Raw genomic sequence first — 17,308 nt, 5'->3', positions numbered from 1 at the left:
GATAATCCTCCTAGGTGTCTGAAAAGTAGATGGCCTAGAGATCTTCTCCTCTAGAAATGTTATTAGAGTTCTATCAACGGGTAGATTCTCTACATGTATCATGCCAATTTATAACTAACATTAAATTTACTTATTGTATATATTTTTTATACAGTTGTAAATATCAATAAATAAATTTTATTAAAAAAATCTTTACTAGTAAAAATCAAAATTGCTAAAAAGTATTCAATTTTTTTTATCAAAACTTATTAAACAAAATATGAGAAAATTTTGTAATTGAGTTATATTGAAAATTTTAAAATACAACAATTTTGTTGAAATTATAATTATTATTTAACAAAAATAATATTTAATTTGTAATGGAAACTCTTTTGAAATAAAAAGTAATAGAAAGTTTCAGTCCTTGCTTAAAATACATATATCCCATAAATAGCACATTTTTAGCGACTACTGCATACAAAAGATTTTTTATTTTATTTTTAGAAATTACTCTAAAATTGTGAAATTGTTGAAACAACCCATAAACCATCTCAGGCTTCATATCTTAGGCACTGGTAAAAGAATTATATAGGAAGAAAAAATAGTTTCCAAGGACTTAAATTTTTTGTTTTCTTTCTTATCTTTTTTTTACAAGATTGTATGTTTGTTCTATTTTATTTAACAGTGAAAAACTTTCTTGGTCATCAATGTCATTTAATTCTTATTAATTGTAGTAATATTCAATTGAATATTATATCTGCATATCTGAAGTGAAAATCACACACCATTCATGTATTACACTATTTACATAGAACAAACAAAAATACAATTTTTTCACAAAGTATGTTCTTCATCAGTTAAACTCAATTTTTTATGATCCATATTAATTATTCCACCTTATATGTAAACTAAAATATTACACAACCATCAATAAAAACTTTTTTATAAAATAGATTGATAATATATTTAGAAAAGTAAAAAAATAATACTTATTGATAATATTGAGCTTATATTAATTAGTGGTTCAGTAGGACATAAAAGGGAAAACTACTTTTACAAACAGCTCTCAGCATGATTTTTATTAAATCTTACAATTATCTTTACATTATTTAGAAATCTTTGTATATTATTTAGTATGCTTTTATCCTATGGTGCTATGGCAGATGTTCAGCCAATCAACTGGTCGTATTTCGTTGTCAATAAAAGCCTCCATTGGATTATATTTGATGTTGACAAATAAATATTTTTTTATGTTTAAAAAGGAGAGATGTTCTTTGGCACAGGCAGCTCGCACACCTTGGCCAAAAATGCTGAAAAATATTTTTTTAAATTATTAATTGTATTATAGTGATAGAAAAACGTTTTCAACTATTTGTTTCTAGATAAGTTAATATAACAATATGGAAACAGTAAATAAATAACTTAATTATAATAACATATCTGAGCCTTAAAGGAAAACATAATTCGTTTGTAGGAAAATAGTCCAGTGGCAGTCAGTAAAGATACAAAATATTAAAAAAACTGTTTAATGGTAATCAACATTTTGCCCTACTTTACAGGATTTTATCATGGCTGATCCTGATGCTAAATGGTTTGAGACTGAGACTTATAGCATCAGCCCTCACAAAGCCCTGCAATATTTTGTTAAATAGTTTTTTTTGCTATTTTGTACCATTATTAACAAGCACCCAGACTGTTCCCCTACAATTTATTTCATGCGGTCAACTATGTTCTGCCAATAGAAAACATAATTAAATAATAAACTAATCTTTTAAACTTGAAGTATAAATGCCCTGGGAACAAAAATTGGTTGGAAAATATCAACATGTAAAATTTCTATATTCTTATAATTACCAATTTAAATTAAAATTTTAAGAAACTGAATTGAATTTTCGACAACCATTTCCTGACCAGGGCAACAAATATAACAAATATCACTAATAAACAAAAAAAAAAAATTTAAATTGGTTAAGTTAGAAAAAAATAAATAAAATAAAAAGCACTGAAGTCAATATTAAAATTTCCTTACTGAATTAGTTATATTACACACCGATTAAGTATAAGCAAGTTAAAATTAAAAATAGATTAATGAAAATATAGCTTATTGAAAAGAGAATTGAGTTAATTTTTTAATCATTAAATATTAAATTAAAGTATTTTTTGTGTGATATAAGAATAGTACATTTTGGATGATTTTATGTTCATTATAAATAAAGAAAGAAGAATTTCCATTAATATTTCTTTACATGGTGAACAGAGGATACTGGGTTACCTATGAAAATGATAATCTAAATTTTTTTTATTTATTTCATTAATTATTTATTTTGTATTATTTGTGTTGGTTTTTTTTTTCTACAAAATTTGAAAATTGTGACATTTTTCATGTCTGTTCTGTCTACTTCATGGTTTTGCTTGTTATTTATGAATGAATATAAATGTCTTTAATATTTTTATTAGTTTATGTAATATTATCTATCTAGTGTGGATATCATAATTATATTACAATATAATTTGAGTAAAAAAGTATATATTAATTAAAAGTGGATCTAATTATCGAAAATTTCTAGTTAATATTTCTGTATTATGCATCTATTTATTATATGAAGTATCAAAACGTATTTATTCTTAATTTTTGAAAATCAATTAAAAATATTTTATTTGACATTAGATCTTTCTAAAAATGGAATGATCCAGGAATAAAGTAAAGTAAAATTAGTCATTTTTATGGTTTTAGAGTAACATAAACTTTTAATTTATTTAATAAATCAAAAATTAGTATCCAATACTGTCTCAACACTTTATTTTTTCATTAGTCCAACGTTTCGGCCCTTCCAGCCATCTTCAAGGACATCTAAATATTTAACAGCTTATATTATATCTTCATTTTTAAACATTTACAACAACATCATTATTCACTATATAATATAACATACCTTCAATACAAAACTGTAAATGTTTAAAAATGAAGATATAATATAAGCTGTTAAATATTTAGATGTCCTTGAAGATGGCTGGAAGGGCCGAAACGTTGGACTAATGAAAAAATAAAGTGTTGAGACAGCATTGGATACTAATTTTTGATTTATTAAATAAATAATTACCTTGTCTCAAAAAATTTTGAAATAATATAATTAAAATAAACTTTTAAATCCTTATAGCATAGATTTATGTATGTATTATATGTATATGTAAAGCTGGAAATTTAAAAACTAAAACTTCATTGGTTTCTAATTTGAAGCATATAAATACCTGAATTTCCATGTATTATTAATATGTAATAATGCAAATGTATTATTACCATTCAAACAAGAAAAGTTTGACAACAAATTGTATTACATTTATACAGTTTGTTTAAATTACAAGAGTTTCAAAAAATGAAAAAGATAAAGATTTTTGACATTAAAGTGAGTAAATTGATAATTTGTGTGGAAATATATAATTTTAAAAATAGCTTTAGCACATAAGCAGTAAATTAAAAAAGCCATGTTTAGGAGAAAAAAAAAAAGAAGCAAATAATATTAGCTCTGAAGGTTATCTTGAAGCAATATTTTTTTTATCTTATTATTTAACTTACGAAATGTAGTAAAACATATATGCTGTAAATTGATATATTTTGGATTTTCACGTTTTATTTAGTTCACCATTTTTCAATGGTGGTCATCTTCTTGAGGAATGCTGAAATTGAAAAAATAATTAGAGGAAACTATTCTAGCTTGCAGGGAAAAAACATTCTCTAATATCAAGGCAGTAAAATAACACATTCATTCATTGCATTCTATGACCTACAATAATTAAAAATCATATAAAACATAGTATTGTAAACATTACAATATAAAATCAAAACAATTACATATAAAAACCTTCTTGTATAAAGACACTAAGACTAATCCATAGAATGTAGGCTACATATTACTCTCTAATCTATTTATCCATAACTAACAGAATCCATAGATTAGGGACAAGTATAAATTATATATTTATCTAATCAAATTACAAATTATATTTAATAGATTTTGTTTAGAGTTTATTTTTTGAGATTTGTTTGTTGTTAATTTTTATTTACTATCATTTATGAAAATCAAATTCAATTCAATTCAATTCATAGATAAAAATAATGGTTTGCAAGGGACCTCAAAAATTGAATTGGTTAAAAAGAAAAGATAATTTCAGTATTCATGTTTATTTAAGTTTTAATGCATGAATTGCTAAATTATGGTAAAAAGATTAAAATTTAAAGTTCTACAAAATTAAATTTTTTAAATAACTATATTTTAGGTATATTAACTTGGAAATTAATTTAAAATTATAAATTTTAATTCTCATCAACTAACTTGTGTTATTGAAATATATCTATTTCTCTAATCTTGAAGAATAACACTTTTGGATCGGGTTTTCTATGGAAGTTAAATACAATACATATTAAAAATGCATAAGAGTAACTAACAGGACAGAAAAGGTTTTTAACTGTGCTATGATCATTCATCATTCAAAATAGGTTCTTTTGTTTTTTCATCAAGCAACGTCACATAATAATTTTCATTCCTTGGGAAAACTAAACTATTATACTATACTTATATTATATGATACTTGATTCATTTCTAATTCATTTATTGAATGAGTTTTATTTTAAGATACTTACGAACATAAGGGATCATTCCATCTTCATCTTCAGGGTCCAAGCAGTCCTTGAGGACTTCATTGCATTCCTCATCATTCAGTTTCTCACCTAAAATTATGTAATACAATTTTTTAATATAAATATATAAAGTTTAATTAACAAATTTGTAAAACTGCAATTAAACAATGATTATTTATATATGTTTGGATTCTACATTTTTATAAATTTAACATATAAAAACAATTTTAAAGTCTCCTCTTCCCATTTTAAGCAAACATTTTAAAAGTGATGTAGGACCATCGCTCCCTGGAGGTCTTAGTGGGACGGGTCTGGCGGCAAAGAATTGTTTTTTTTGTGTGTTATGATTTCCTCTTGATTGGAATATTATCTTTTTTCTTATTAACATGTTCTGTGAATGTGAGAGATATGTTCAGTATCAAACCAAGGTATTTACAAATTTATATCAAGAGATATGGGCTGAATTAATGAATATATGGATCACATTTAAATTATTAGATGTGATCAGAGCTCCATAAAATTTATGTCTTAAGATTTACTTGGGTTAAATTTTAATTTATAGTTTAGGCAAGATCAGTTAATTTGCTTGAATGGTTAATTATTGTCTATTTATTTTTAATCATCATAGTCAAAGATATATTTGAAGCTAAATAATATTTTAATTTAAAAACAATTTTCACAATAAACAGACTTTAAGTTTCAGTTAATTGGCATTTTGAAGATTTTTTAGAAATAGTTTTATTTTAAATAAATTTGGATTCAAAACTTTCATTACTGCTAATAATTCTTTACAATTTCAATTTGAAAACATTCTTATAATAAACAGACTTTAAGTTTCAGTTAATTGACATTTTGAAGGTTTTTTGTAGAGTTTTTTTTAAGCATTACTGGATACTAACCTACGTATAATGTTCTATGTATCTAATATGTTTTTCTATGATTTTAATTTATGTATAAAGTTCATACCAAGAGTGAGGAGAATGTGGTGAAGCTCAGCACCAACCATCAAACCGTTCTCAGCCTTGTCATAGAGCTTCATACATTCAACAAAGTCTTCATAGACACCTGTGTCCTTGTCCTTCCTGGCTTGGGAGAAGATTGGGAGGAATTCTTCAACGGTCAGGGTCTTTTCTCCTGGAAAATAATTAAAAATAATTTAGTAATTAAATAAATTTACTTTTTAAAAATTAAAATAGTAATTAATCCACAGGTCTCTCAGTATTTGTCAATTCTAGAAAATTTCAAACACACCATATTGTTGATGCAGATGAAACTATGAAGCAAATACATGATGGAGATGTTACTTAATAATACTATCATCAAAATTAACGTTCAACAAGTGTGTAAAATATGTAATAGAAAAAAGAATGAAACATTTTAACCTATATTATTTAAATGCCTAATATATAATAATGTTGAGATAGAGTAACATAATAATTTAATAGTATTTATAAAATGGTCAACAAATATAAATATACTTTGGCTTTATATTTATTTAATTTAGAATAGTTTTATTAATTGAATATTTATAATATTCCTTTTTATAGTTGTTAATTTTATTTTTTAACTCTGATTTTGTTAAATTGTTTCTGATTTTTATTCAATTTCTTTTATTATTATTAGTTGTAAATTTAGATTCGACCATAAAAAAAAAAAAGAAAATTGTTTTATATTTTATTTATTATAATCCTTGTAAACGATAAAAAATTTAACAATGTTTGATATACTTTGGGATAGACTTTATTTTTTTCAAGTTATTCCCTTGAAAAAAATATTTTATAAATAAAGTAAATAGTAATGCAGTCATAATATTAAATTTCTTATATAAGAAGATTTGTGATTAATTTTTTCAAAATATGTTTTTACATTATCTACTTATTTCCATAAATATGTTTTTACATTATCTACTTATTTCCATAAATATGTTTTTTGTAATGTATTCTTGGCATAGTGACATGGGCAGTACCTTCACTTTGCTGAATGGTTTAATCTCTTCAATATCTTAAGAATTGATATATGATCAATAATCAATAATTAGAAGCTTAAGGGGTGATACCATTGTTGTGATACAAAACTCCTGCTTGAATGTGAAAAATAAAAATTAAGGCGACGTTAATCGAGACCCCAGGAGATCTGCCAAGATTGAAAAACAAGGTAAATCCTCATATTTTTTTTAATTGGAAGGAGATGGTCATTAAGGAGACAAATTTCAATAAGATCAATAGAAATGGAATTATTACCATTTTTGAACCTTTTTTTTTTCAACTAAAATTAAGAGAAAAAATTTCTTTTCTTTGTTATTTATTATTTTGAATGGATATGATTTATAGCTTATTTACAAATCTATTGACCTATTTTTGTTTTATTCAGAAGCATAGACAAGAAAATTAATTTATATATTTTTTTCAAAATATTTATACTGAACAAAATTATATAAATATTCTAAATATTCATTTGTCAATAAAAAATAATATAAAGTACAAAATAAAAGTGCTTATTATCTCTCTAATTGGTTGCGAAAAATTCTTATGTACATTCTAGTCTTTTACTACTTGTGATTATATATTAAGTTATATGTTTATTTAGTGCCAATTTGAACAGCTTATTTGACACAAGGGTTAAATGATTAAAATATGAATCTCAGTATTCTTTTGAAGAAGGTAGCAGTGAGGTTATTTTTTAATATGAAAAATGATTTAGTTAATATTGGCACATCTATTATTTCTGTTACATTTGATATTGAGAAGGCTCATTTTTTTCTCAGATTAATATATATTACAAATTTTGATTTTTATTGTTTTGTTTTTTTAATTATAAAAAGATAATTGGTTGTGTTTTAGTTTCATGAGGTTGAGCATTCATTTTTTCCCCTTAATATATGGTATTGTATGACAATGTCTGACAACTTATGGATATGAATTATCTTCCATAACTATATGTAGACAGCACTGCATTCTTTTTCCTTAACTCTTTGTTTATTGTTCTATGATTGTGTTCTTAGATAAATAGCTATTTGTTAAGCCCTGGTAAACAATATAATCTTTTATTTCATATATTAACTGTAATGATAATTCTCTGAAGTTAAGATTTTTGGTAATTAAGATAAAAGAGATTAACATTTAACATTTATTGAGAATTGTAAATTTGGCAACACAAGATTATTTAGGGATGATTTCTTCGATTTTTGAAAGATATTTTATTAATTTTGAATTCTTAAAAGAATAATCTAGTTGTTAAATAATGGTAAATAACTCATGGTTGAAGTTGTATTGAATTGTATTAAACAATTTTTCTGTTAATACAATTTTAATACTGGGCAGCGCAATTTCTTAGTGTTTTTGAAGACTCCAATCATAAAAAAATATGGAATCTTTAATTATATTCTCAAAGAGAGAGATTCCTATCTAAAGGCTTCATATATGACAACTATTTAAAGACCAAGGAGCCAATTTTATTATATCGTCTTATTTGTAGGGCTAGGAATAGTAGTTTATACTTTTATGAACTCTAAAGGGGTTTTTCTACTACTAGTGTTACTAAGGGGTAGTAACATGAACCTAAAACAAAAAGTCAATACCTGAAATAGCAATTTTTTTTCTTAATTGGCATATATTCAAAAGGAAGTGCTGTTTACATTTAGGGTATGTGCCAACTAATTAAAAAAACACTCTTAGAGATCTAAACACCTTTTTCTATTGGATTTAATCCATGCCCTAGCAGGTGAGATACCTAACTTTATGTACGTTGTTTGTTTTGAAATAAAAAATATATTAGCTGTTCTCATTTTTGTGTTATTTTACCCTTTCAATCAGGTTGAGATTATTTTGTTTTTAGTTTCTAAGAACTAGTTACTTATTTTATTATTATTTCTTTTTCAGAAAGAATTTACCATTTTTAATTATTCTCTATTTACCCTTCACATTTAAACGTTTCTGGATTTTTTTTCCTATTATTCTTCTTCACTAAAAATAAAGCATAATCAACAGTTGAAAAAAAAAAAAAAATTGAATTTCAGTAGCTCAATAAGTTTACATAGCTAGTTTAACAATTTTAAATCAGTAGAGATAATAAGTACTCTTAAATAAGACAATATTGATGGACATAAAACATTGATATTAGTTTTGAAGTAATATGTAAAAATATTAAATAACAAAAATTAAATAAGAGTAGAGCTTTTAAATGTTATATTTTTAGGCAGGTAATGAGGAAGTACCTGTGATTAAAAAGTAAGAAAGTATAGAGCTATATTTACAATTTAATAAGCAATTTTTTTTTTAAATGAATTGACGTATGTCCATCAAATAATTTAAGGTAAGAAAAAAATCAGAATAATTACTATTAAATTTTGGCTTAATCTAAAAAAATACTTTTTAAATTTATAAATTGATATAAAATAATTAAATTAACTGTGTAAATAATAAATTATCTTTAAATTACTTAGAATTTATTTTTAAATTATTTATTGAAATTCAATGTATAAAAAAAAAACTGTTGATTGTGCATTATTTTTTTATTACAAGAACAATAGAACTAGATAATGGGTAACAAAACCCAAAGTGTTAAGGAAAAATAAAAAATAAATAAAAATGACGATGTATTCCTGAAAAAGAAATAATAATTAAGTACTAATAAATTTTTTTTGAATTGTTAAGAGAAAACTAATAATTTATAGCTACTTTATTCTCTTACTGCATTTTCACAAATGAAAATTATATTTCAACTAATCTCATTGAAAATAGAGTAATGTTCATTCATATATCTATGAGGTCTTTATTGGTCTTTGATCTTAGGCATTTCATTCATCATTTTTTCAATGGAAAATAAATTAGTTGCATATGTATTTTTTTTTGTTATAGTTAAATATTATTTTAACACATTACCCTTCTTCTTGGTTCCACCCAATTTCTCAATGAGAGCAAGGGTGGGGTTGAGGCCGAGAGCTCTGAGGCAGTGACCCAGGTAGAAGGCGTCAACGGTACCAACACCATCGAAGTCATAGATGTTGAAGGCGAAGTTTGCCTCTGTCAAAACATTTTTATATCAATTTCATGTTATAGAGCTAATTATAATATTGATTTATATACATATGTGTGTGAGAAATAATGATTATAGATATGTTAGTTAATGGTTAGGATATCAGATTGAAAATTCCCATTGAGGGATTATGTGACCATTGAGAGTCAAAGTGGTGTAAGTCATTCTGAATTCATCAGAATCAATGTTTATAAAAACAATAATTCTTTAATTAATTACTGAGTGAATTAACTTCAAATGCTTATAAATTGTAAATAAATAAAACTGACTAGTTTTGACAGAAAAATATGTTATCCCTTAATAAAAACTTTACTGAGATTTTTTGTGTTTTTAAAAAAAATTATTGAGTGTTTTCCAGCTTCAATGACTTGGATTAAGAGTGTATTCTGGTTTTATAAATTTAGAAAAGTTCTAAAACCGGATCCACACATTTGCCTCTAGTCAAAAAACCATAATACCTTCAAATTCTTGATATACCAAGAAAGAAACAAATGTAAGTGTTCATGATGCTTGTGTTCTCCACTCAGACAACACAGTGGACATCAGATATCTGTCAGCTACTACCTTTAATTTAAACTATTTTCATTATAAAAAAAGAATGAAATAATGATTGATGAAATGAATAATAAATTCGACTTTCTTACAAGAATTTGTATCCAATATTTCTTAATTTAATCACCCAGACATATAATGCCTTTATATATTTATATTTGTTATATTATATAATATATATTTGGGCTATGTTAAATCAAAAATAAATTGCTAAAGCTGACTGAGAAGATTTAAAACACTGTACTTACACTGAATTGGTAGATTTTTAAACAAATAAATTTTAAAATATAAGATGATTCCCACCCCATTCCCCGACCATCTTCTTATATATACTATAAACACCTAACTCAAAACAATCTTAAACTAGATTTGATGTAGGTAAGGGAAATTATTTAATTAATTAAAACTCAGAAAGCACAAATATTTTTCTATTGACAGTTATGAAACAATACTGAGAACAAATGTGTGCATGCAGCACCAATGCTTGCCCAAATACCCTTGTGCCCAAAAACCGTGATTTGACGAGTTGCCTACAAGTTTTATATTTCTCAATACATGGAATATATAAGTATTGCGATCGTGAACAATTTCAAATTTTAAGTTTCATAGAAAATACATGTTTTGTGGCGGCCTGAGTCCAAAAAAACATAATCATGCAAAATGATGTGTGTGGCTGTGAACAGCCTAGCTCAAAAAAAATTTTTTTTTTTCATATCCTCCATTGAAAATAAAGAATACTTAGGTACAATGATGTCAGTTACCACCAGCCGGAATGGTCCCTCTCCATTCTTTGTAAGCCCCCGGCTATAGAGCCACAAAATGTAAAACCGCCTTCAGCAGACTATGTTTGCTAATCTTATACTGCCGTAAGGCAAAAGAAGAAAAATAGTATCATGTATTATATATTATTTTGTAACATATAATCAGTATTATATTTATATTTTATTAATAAAGAGGATTAAAAAATTAAAAAAATGATGTCAGTTGAAGTGTGCTGCCTTCTTCTACCCATGGGTATCAGAATAAGGCAGGACACTTCAACCATGCCGTTTTTAAATTTCAGGCGCTTTTTAAATATTTCTCTATCTTAAAGCCTCTCCTTCCCGTTTTAAGCTAATATTTCAAAAGTGATATAGGCCCGTCGCTCTCCGAGGTTTAGCGGGGCGGGTCCGGCGGGAAAGGATAACCTTTTTTTAGTGTTATGATATCCTCTTGTGAGATTATGACATGTCGTACATCGATCAACCTACTCGCTGTAATTGTCCGTTTGAAAAGTCAGATAAGTAAGGCTACCATGGAGGGCGGGGGTGGAGGGTTTGATGGCGTTTTTCAATTTCAGGCTCTTTTTAAATATTGTAGTTCTTGGTAGTATAGTGGTATGTATCCCCGCCTATCAATAAATAAATAAAATATAAGAAACTGAAATTATATATTAAATGCGGGTATGTGACAGCAACGTTTTTGCATATATCAATGGACTGGAAGTGCCACTTTATAGAAACGATTTTTAATTTTTTTTTTTCTCTCAAAAATGACTTTCACGATTTATATTAAACTCGCCGCGTCAATGTAGAATTAAATGGTATTTAATATCAGATAAGTCTTATCCCCATTTAATGACGAATTAAAAAAAATCTTACCTAGAAGAACCTTTAATTTTTGTTTTTTTGAAAAAAATAAATAGTCCTCATTGTTAACAATAATAAACGATGGTTAACTACAAAATATTAACGAATTTTATGAATAATTAAAGGAAAAACAGTGGCATTCGATTCGGATGAGAAAAACCGAGACAACCCGAAATTCCCAATTGCATTACGACTTCGTTATCTTCGTTAATCAGTTTTATTATTTTAGGCAGAATTGGGCAACTATGGAACTAATAGCTAAAATTGCTATGGATACGATATTTATTTATCTTAAAATAATAAAATAAATTACCCTGGTTCATCCATGAATAAGGGTAAAATATATGTATCTATTTTCAGGTACAAAATTTATATTCTTTATCCTCAAATCAAGGCATTCTAAAATAGGAATTTTATAGTAAGAGCAAAATAGATTCCAGATTTTTTATATTTTTTTATGGGGAGGGGACACCACCCTGGACCAACTCTGATTTTCCATCTCAAAAATTATTGTTTTAGTTTTATTTTTATTTTCAGATATTTTTTTGAATTTTTTTTTCTTTTTCAGATCGGATAAATTATTTTACTAATGAAATGTAGTCATATTTTAACAAAATGAACTTAAATCATACTTTAATGCTTCGTAGAATTTTTCCACATTGCTATTTGGAATAATGATGTAATATAATAATATCTGTTTAATTTATTAGGATTGTAAGTAAAAATAATTGCACTCCAAAAAATCATCGATTGTTGACCACAATCGAATCGTTAAGACATGTCTTCTTCTTTTTTTTAAATTTTTGTTTTAATGCAATTGAAGAATGAAATTTAAGATGACCAAAATTTTTCCCCCACCCTATCCTTTCTTCTGGATACCCTAAATATGTTCCAATGTCTTAGAAGGACTGCAAATAAAAGCCTCCGTTGGAAATTTGCCAAGGTTTGTTATTCGAATCCATTCTATATTTAGTGGCCCAGCAACGGCAAGGCCCATATTGGTGATGTTCGGCTCTAGTATTCTTAGATAGTGTTGAATAATAATAACATGTAAAATAATAAAAAATATTTAAAAAGTATGAACTTACTTTCGATGTCCTTTTCACTGACGTCAGCCTGAAAAATAAAACAAAAAATATAATTATTAAATAATAAATATCCATAGCTAAATAATCATCTTATTTTATATAATTTTATTCGTTTGTTTTTTTACTAACTTATTGGTAAATTTATATAAAAATATTCAATCATAATAAAATTTAATAATTAATCAATACTTTAAAAATCAATAATTATGATCGTAAATAAATTGAATCTAAATGAGTTTTACTATTGGAAATGGAAACATTAATATAAAAACTATAGTCAATATATAAATATACAATAAATAAGCTGTTAATTTTAAAGAAATTCAAAAGGCATAGGAAATTGACTCACTGTGATCTAGTAACACTTGAATAATTTAGAATAATATGTATCGATTATGAATACGTTTTGATTAGTAAAACATATTGGAGAATTTTTTTTTAAATTGAAGTTATTGTAGCTTTTCAACAAATTATTTTTAAAAGATTTTTTTCTCTGTGTCTTTTTCTGCCTAGTTGCCAAGACCTGATATACTTTCTCCCACTTCATCTATCAATTTTAAAATAGTCGAATACGACAAATTTTCTAATAATTAACCTATTTTTATTTCTACTGGGGTTGCTTTAAAAAATAACTTGTGATTCAATTGATCAGTATGCCATATAATTTTTTTATTTTAATGACTGTACACTGGTTTTAGTTATTACAGTATTTTATTTGTTTTAACATTATTTTATATAATCTGTTAATTATTGTTGTTTATTTGTATCTTTTTAAATTCATTATATTATTTTATTTTAAGACATCTTGTAATTTCATCTCTATTTTGTAATATACTCTGAGGCTCTAAAGCCTAATTTTGACGCTTGTAAATTATTCTAAAGGGATCAATCCAAGAATAAATAAAGATTATTATTATTCTTATAAACAGAAATAGCCGAACACTATTTTAATTTTATAATAATGGTCAAATAAAGTCATTAATAAAAAACTTAATATTCCATATGTAGCCGATCTAGCCCCAACCAGATATCAATCCTTCCATACTAAACTCTCAAACCCACTAGTTTCTAACCCTGCTCCTTCTATTCCTGTTAATCCTCCCGAGTTACCTAAAAAGAAGCTGGTCTCAAAACCTTCAATTATTATTCAAATCTTTCAAATAATTATAGATTCCGAAAGGTACTTATTGTTTAGTTTAAATAGAGTTGTAAATTTGAAGATATGAATAAAAAAAAAATCATATATTGGTGATAAAAATATTTGAATCATTGGTATTAAAATAGAAACATTGGAAAATACGAAGGATGTTGAATGATAGTTGATGAATGATATTTTATTGTAGGAGTGTCAAAAAAAAAGTCTTTTGTAACTTCTAATAAAGTATTATTAAGATGTATTTTTATTTTTGAAAGTTTTCACTTTAAAATAGTTATAAATTTTTTCTAGTTTACATCTGATTCTATTAAGTTTTAAATTTAATTTTTGTTTTTAATTCGATTTTGATCACCTTTTCGACTATGATTTCTAAATCGATTTCCAATTGATTAGTTTATTGAATGTATACAACTTACCATTGCTCTTGTAAATGCCTGTGGTGCCTATACGCCGGTCGCTACCCAAGTGAGGAATCCTGTCTATATTTTTATCTTTGAAGACTCACTCTCAGGTGGGGGCACTTCCCCTCCGAGCCCCCCCTCCACAAGTTGGCACCCCCAGGAAACCCTTTCGTTGCCCTAATTTCCTCGTCTGTATGCCCTTGCAATTCTGGCAAAGTTCCCGTGTCTTCGTCTAATCGACATTTTTTTGACCATCGGGGGATGATACCCTTAAAGTGAACGCGACCCGATAACCGCATCCCCACTCCTCGGCCGAGAGTAACCTGGTCATATTTGAACTATTGTAATAGACACAGGCCTATTTCTGGTCTCAGGCGTGACTGTTTGGCAAGATGTGACCGGATTCCTTCTAAATTAACTATTAAAAAGTTCCATGTGTTCAATGAATATTATTGCTTAGTTATATAATCGATATATAAAAAAATGATCATTTTTTATTGTAACCTAATCCCTCAGCTTGAGTTACATTACCAAAGAGGAATATACAAAGGTTATGTAACATAGTGACTTTGTTTCAGTTAGATAGAAAGATACTCTTTATTTACACTACTCGTTGTATTGTATATAACTAAATATATGTAATACTCTAGATTCATATATCAGCATCTTAAAAAAAAAAATGTTAGAGGAAATTCAGTTCGTAATACTTCTTGGGGAGATCAAAAATTCCTATTTTCTCACAATTATTCAAATAAGAATCTTGCATCATGAGCATTGGCGTACCTAGATATATAATTTATGAAATAAATAAAAGGAATGCTTACAATAAGAAATTATAATGCTGGTAACGATATTTCAGGTCTATATGTTAAATTAGCTATATCTCCAAAATTCTTTCAAGATTAATAAAATTCCTCTATACAGAATTTTGCACAAATAGTCCAACATTTTTTTTTATAAAAATGTGGCCTCCTATTTGCCTATCTCATTATTGCTATTACCACCTATAACGTCTTAGTTTGTCATATTTCCAAATTATTAAGATATTGATAATATTTTTTAAAAATATGCTGGAACACTTAAGATGTAAAATTGAAAAAAGTGCAGCCATAACCAAAAGTGGAAGAAAAAGTCACTTTTGTCTTTTGTTTTTTGACTTGAAAAAGTCAGTATTGAGAAAACAATACGTTCGTATTTTACGAGAAAACAATAAATAGGTGAGATAAAACGAAATAACTGACGTAAAATTTTAAGATCGCTTGAAAACTTGTATTAAATCACGTATCTAAAGAAATTGTTTTTTCATTATTTAAATTTGATCTAATAATACATATAATTTATCTATTAATTTTTGTATTTAAAAAAAAATATTTACATCATATATGATTTTAATTATTAATTGAGTTATATTCTTTTATATAAATCGGATTCACTGGTTCTTCTGCTTAACGGGTCATATTACGGTCCCAATTAGGACAGTTAAGCGTAATTCTTCTATGCTCATAAATATAAATAATATTTATAATTACTTAAATAAATAATTTCATGACACTTAGTTAATTCACCTTTAAGGTACGGCCGGATTTTCGAGATAATTGAATAAATTCTGGCGCCTAAATTGTGCCATTGATGGAATAATGTGGAGATATTAACTTTTTAGAAAATTTTATTATCTTTGAAATTGTATGTTTATGTACATACATTATTTTATTGTAGAACAAATAGTTTTCGAGACATAAACAAAACATTAAAAAAAAAAAAAAAATACGCAGTTACATATGAGATGGCTAATTAAGAGTAGCCACTTTATAGAGGCTGGGAGTGCAACAGGAGGGTTCCCAAACCTGCAGGGTTGACTCACGAATAAAGTAACAGAATAAATAATTATCTTAAATAATAAAGATTATTTTATTTATAATCTTTTCACTTTCTTGAGACTGGTTATAATTGTTTAAATATAATCAAATGAATACAAATTAAAGTCTCAAAACATTCTTATTTCCTTAAAAGTCCAATCTCAAGGACAATCTTTTTTTTTTATTAATTTATTTATTGTTATTTGCAACTGTATAAAATTATTTACAACAAGTAAATTTGCTAAAAAATAACATGATACAAACATGTAGAGAATCTACTTACTGATAGAATTCCAATTACGTTACTAGAGAAGAAGATTTCAGAAGCCTAGGAGGATTATTAGGTATTAAAGGAGAAGCCAGGTTAGAAACAAGTGGGTTTGGGTAGTTGGGAAATTTACTATGAAAGGATTGGTATCTGGTTCTGGCCAAATCGGCAACATATACAACTCTGAGGTCCTGATGGATGACTTGATTTGTGGCAAAGCAAGGAGCATTAAGAATTTTACGAAGGGCTTTGGGCTGTGAGGATTAGGTACGGGAGGAATTTGATGGTTTAGTGAAGTCCCTATGCTTAACTTCGTATGTCCAGATAGGCCTTATTATAGTCATGTAGATCAGTCTTTTGTAATGAATTGGATGTTTAGACCGTTAGTAAATGTTGTAATAGTTGGAATCGACAAGCAGTTTCTTGTCTTTTCAGTCTTGTATGAGGTTTCCATATCAATTGTTCGTCCAAATGTAGTCCTAAATAACGGATCTGAAGGACAATCATAAATATCAATTTTCACTAACATAAAATATTTTTAAAAACTTTTTGCAGGCTATTCTGCCCAGGTCACCAGTTTCAATCAAAATTACCCTAGATGTGACAAATATTGTTTTGATAGCAAGGTGTAATATTGTTAAATTGATTATAATTTAAAGTTTTAATGTTAATGAAAGAGTGACAAAATAAGAAGAATGATAAAAATCTCG

The 17,308-nt window shown here is 26.4% G+C and overlaps 1 protein-coding gene across 2 annotated transcripts; it reads right to left on the bottom strand.

Annotated features, from left to right (window-relative positions):
- Window positions 1-1,030: 1,030 nt before the first annotated feature.
- On the bottom strand, window positions 1,031-14,621 carry Mlc1 (Myosin light chain alkali). 2 transcript variants are annotated; one of them, XR_001344654.2, is made up of 7 exons: window positions 14,490-14,620; window positions 12,918-12,945; window positions 9,496-9,636; window positions 5,582-5,749; window positions 4,619-4,705; window positions 3,554-3,654; window positions 1,031-1,289 (listed from the first exon to the last, which is right to left on the bottom strand). XR_001344654.2 is itself a non-coding variant. In XM_014436235.2 (6 exons), exons 1-6 carry the CDS (start codon window positions 14,490-14,492, stop codon window positions 1,234-1,236), a joined length of 483 nt encoding a protein of 160 aa, XP_014291721.1. In that variant the 5' UTR covers window positions 14,493-14,621; the 3' UTR covers window positions 1,031-1,233. The 2 variants fall into 2 exon arrangements, 1 of the variants encoding a protein (XP_014291721.1); XM_014436235.2 differs by lacking the exon at window positions 3,554-3,654 and having other exon boundaries at window positions 14,490-14,621.
- Between the last annotated feature and the right edge of the window lie 2,687 nt (window positions 14,622-17,308).

The sequence above is a fragment of the Halyomorpha halys genome, unplaced genomic scaffold (assembly GCF_000696795.3).
Source record: "Halyomorpha halys isolate HHAL.00 unplaced genomic scaffold, Hhal_1.1 Scaffold1836.1, whole genome shotgun sequence".
NCBI lineage: Eukaryota > Metazoa > Arthropoda > Insecta > Hemiptera > Pentatomidae > Halyomorpha > Halyomorpha halys.
Note: the sequence above shows the minus strand (reverse complement) of the source record. Positions and strands in the feature narration are given on the sequence as shown.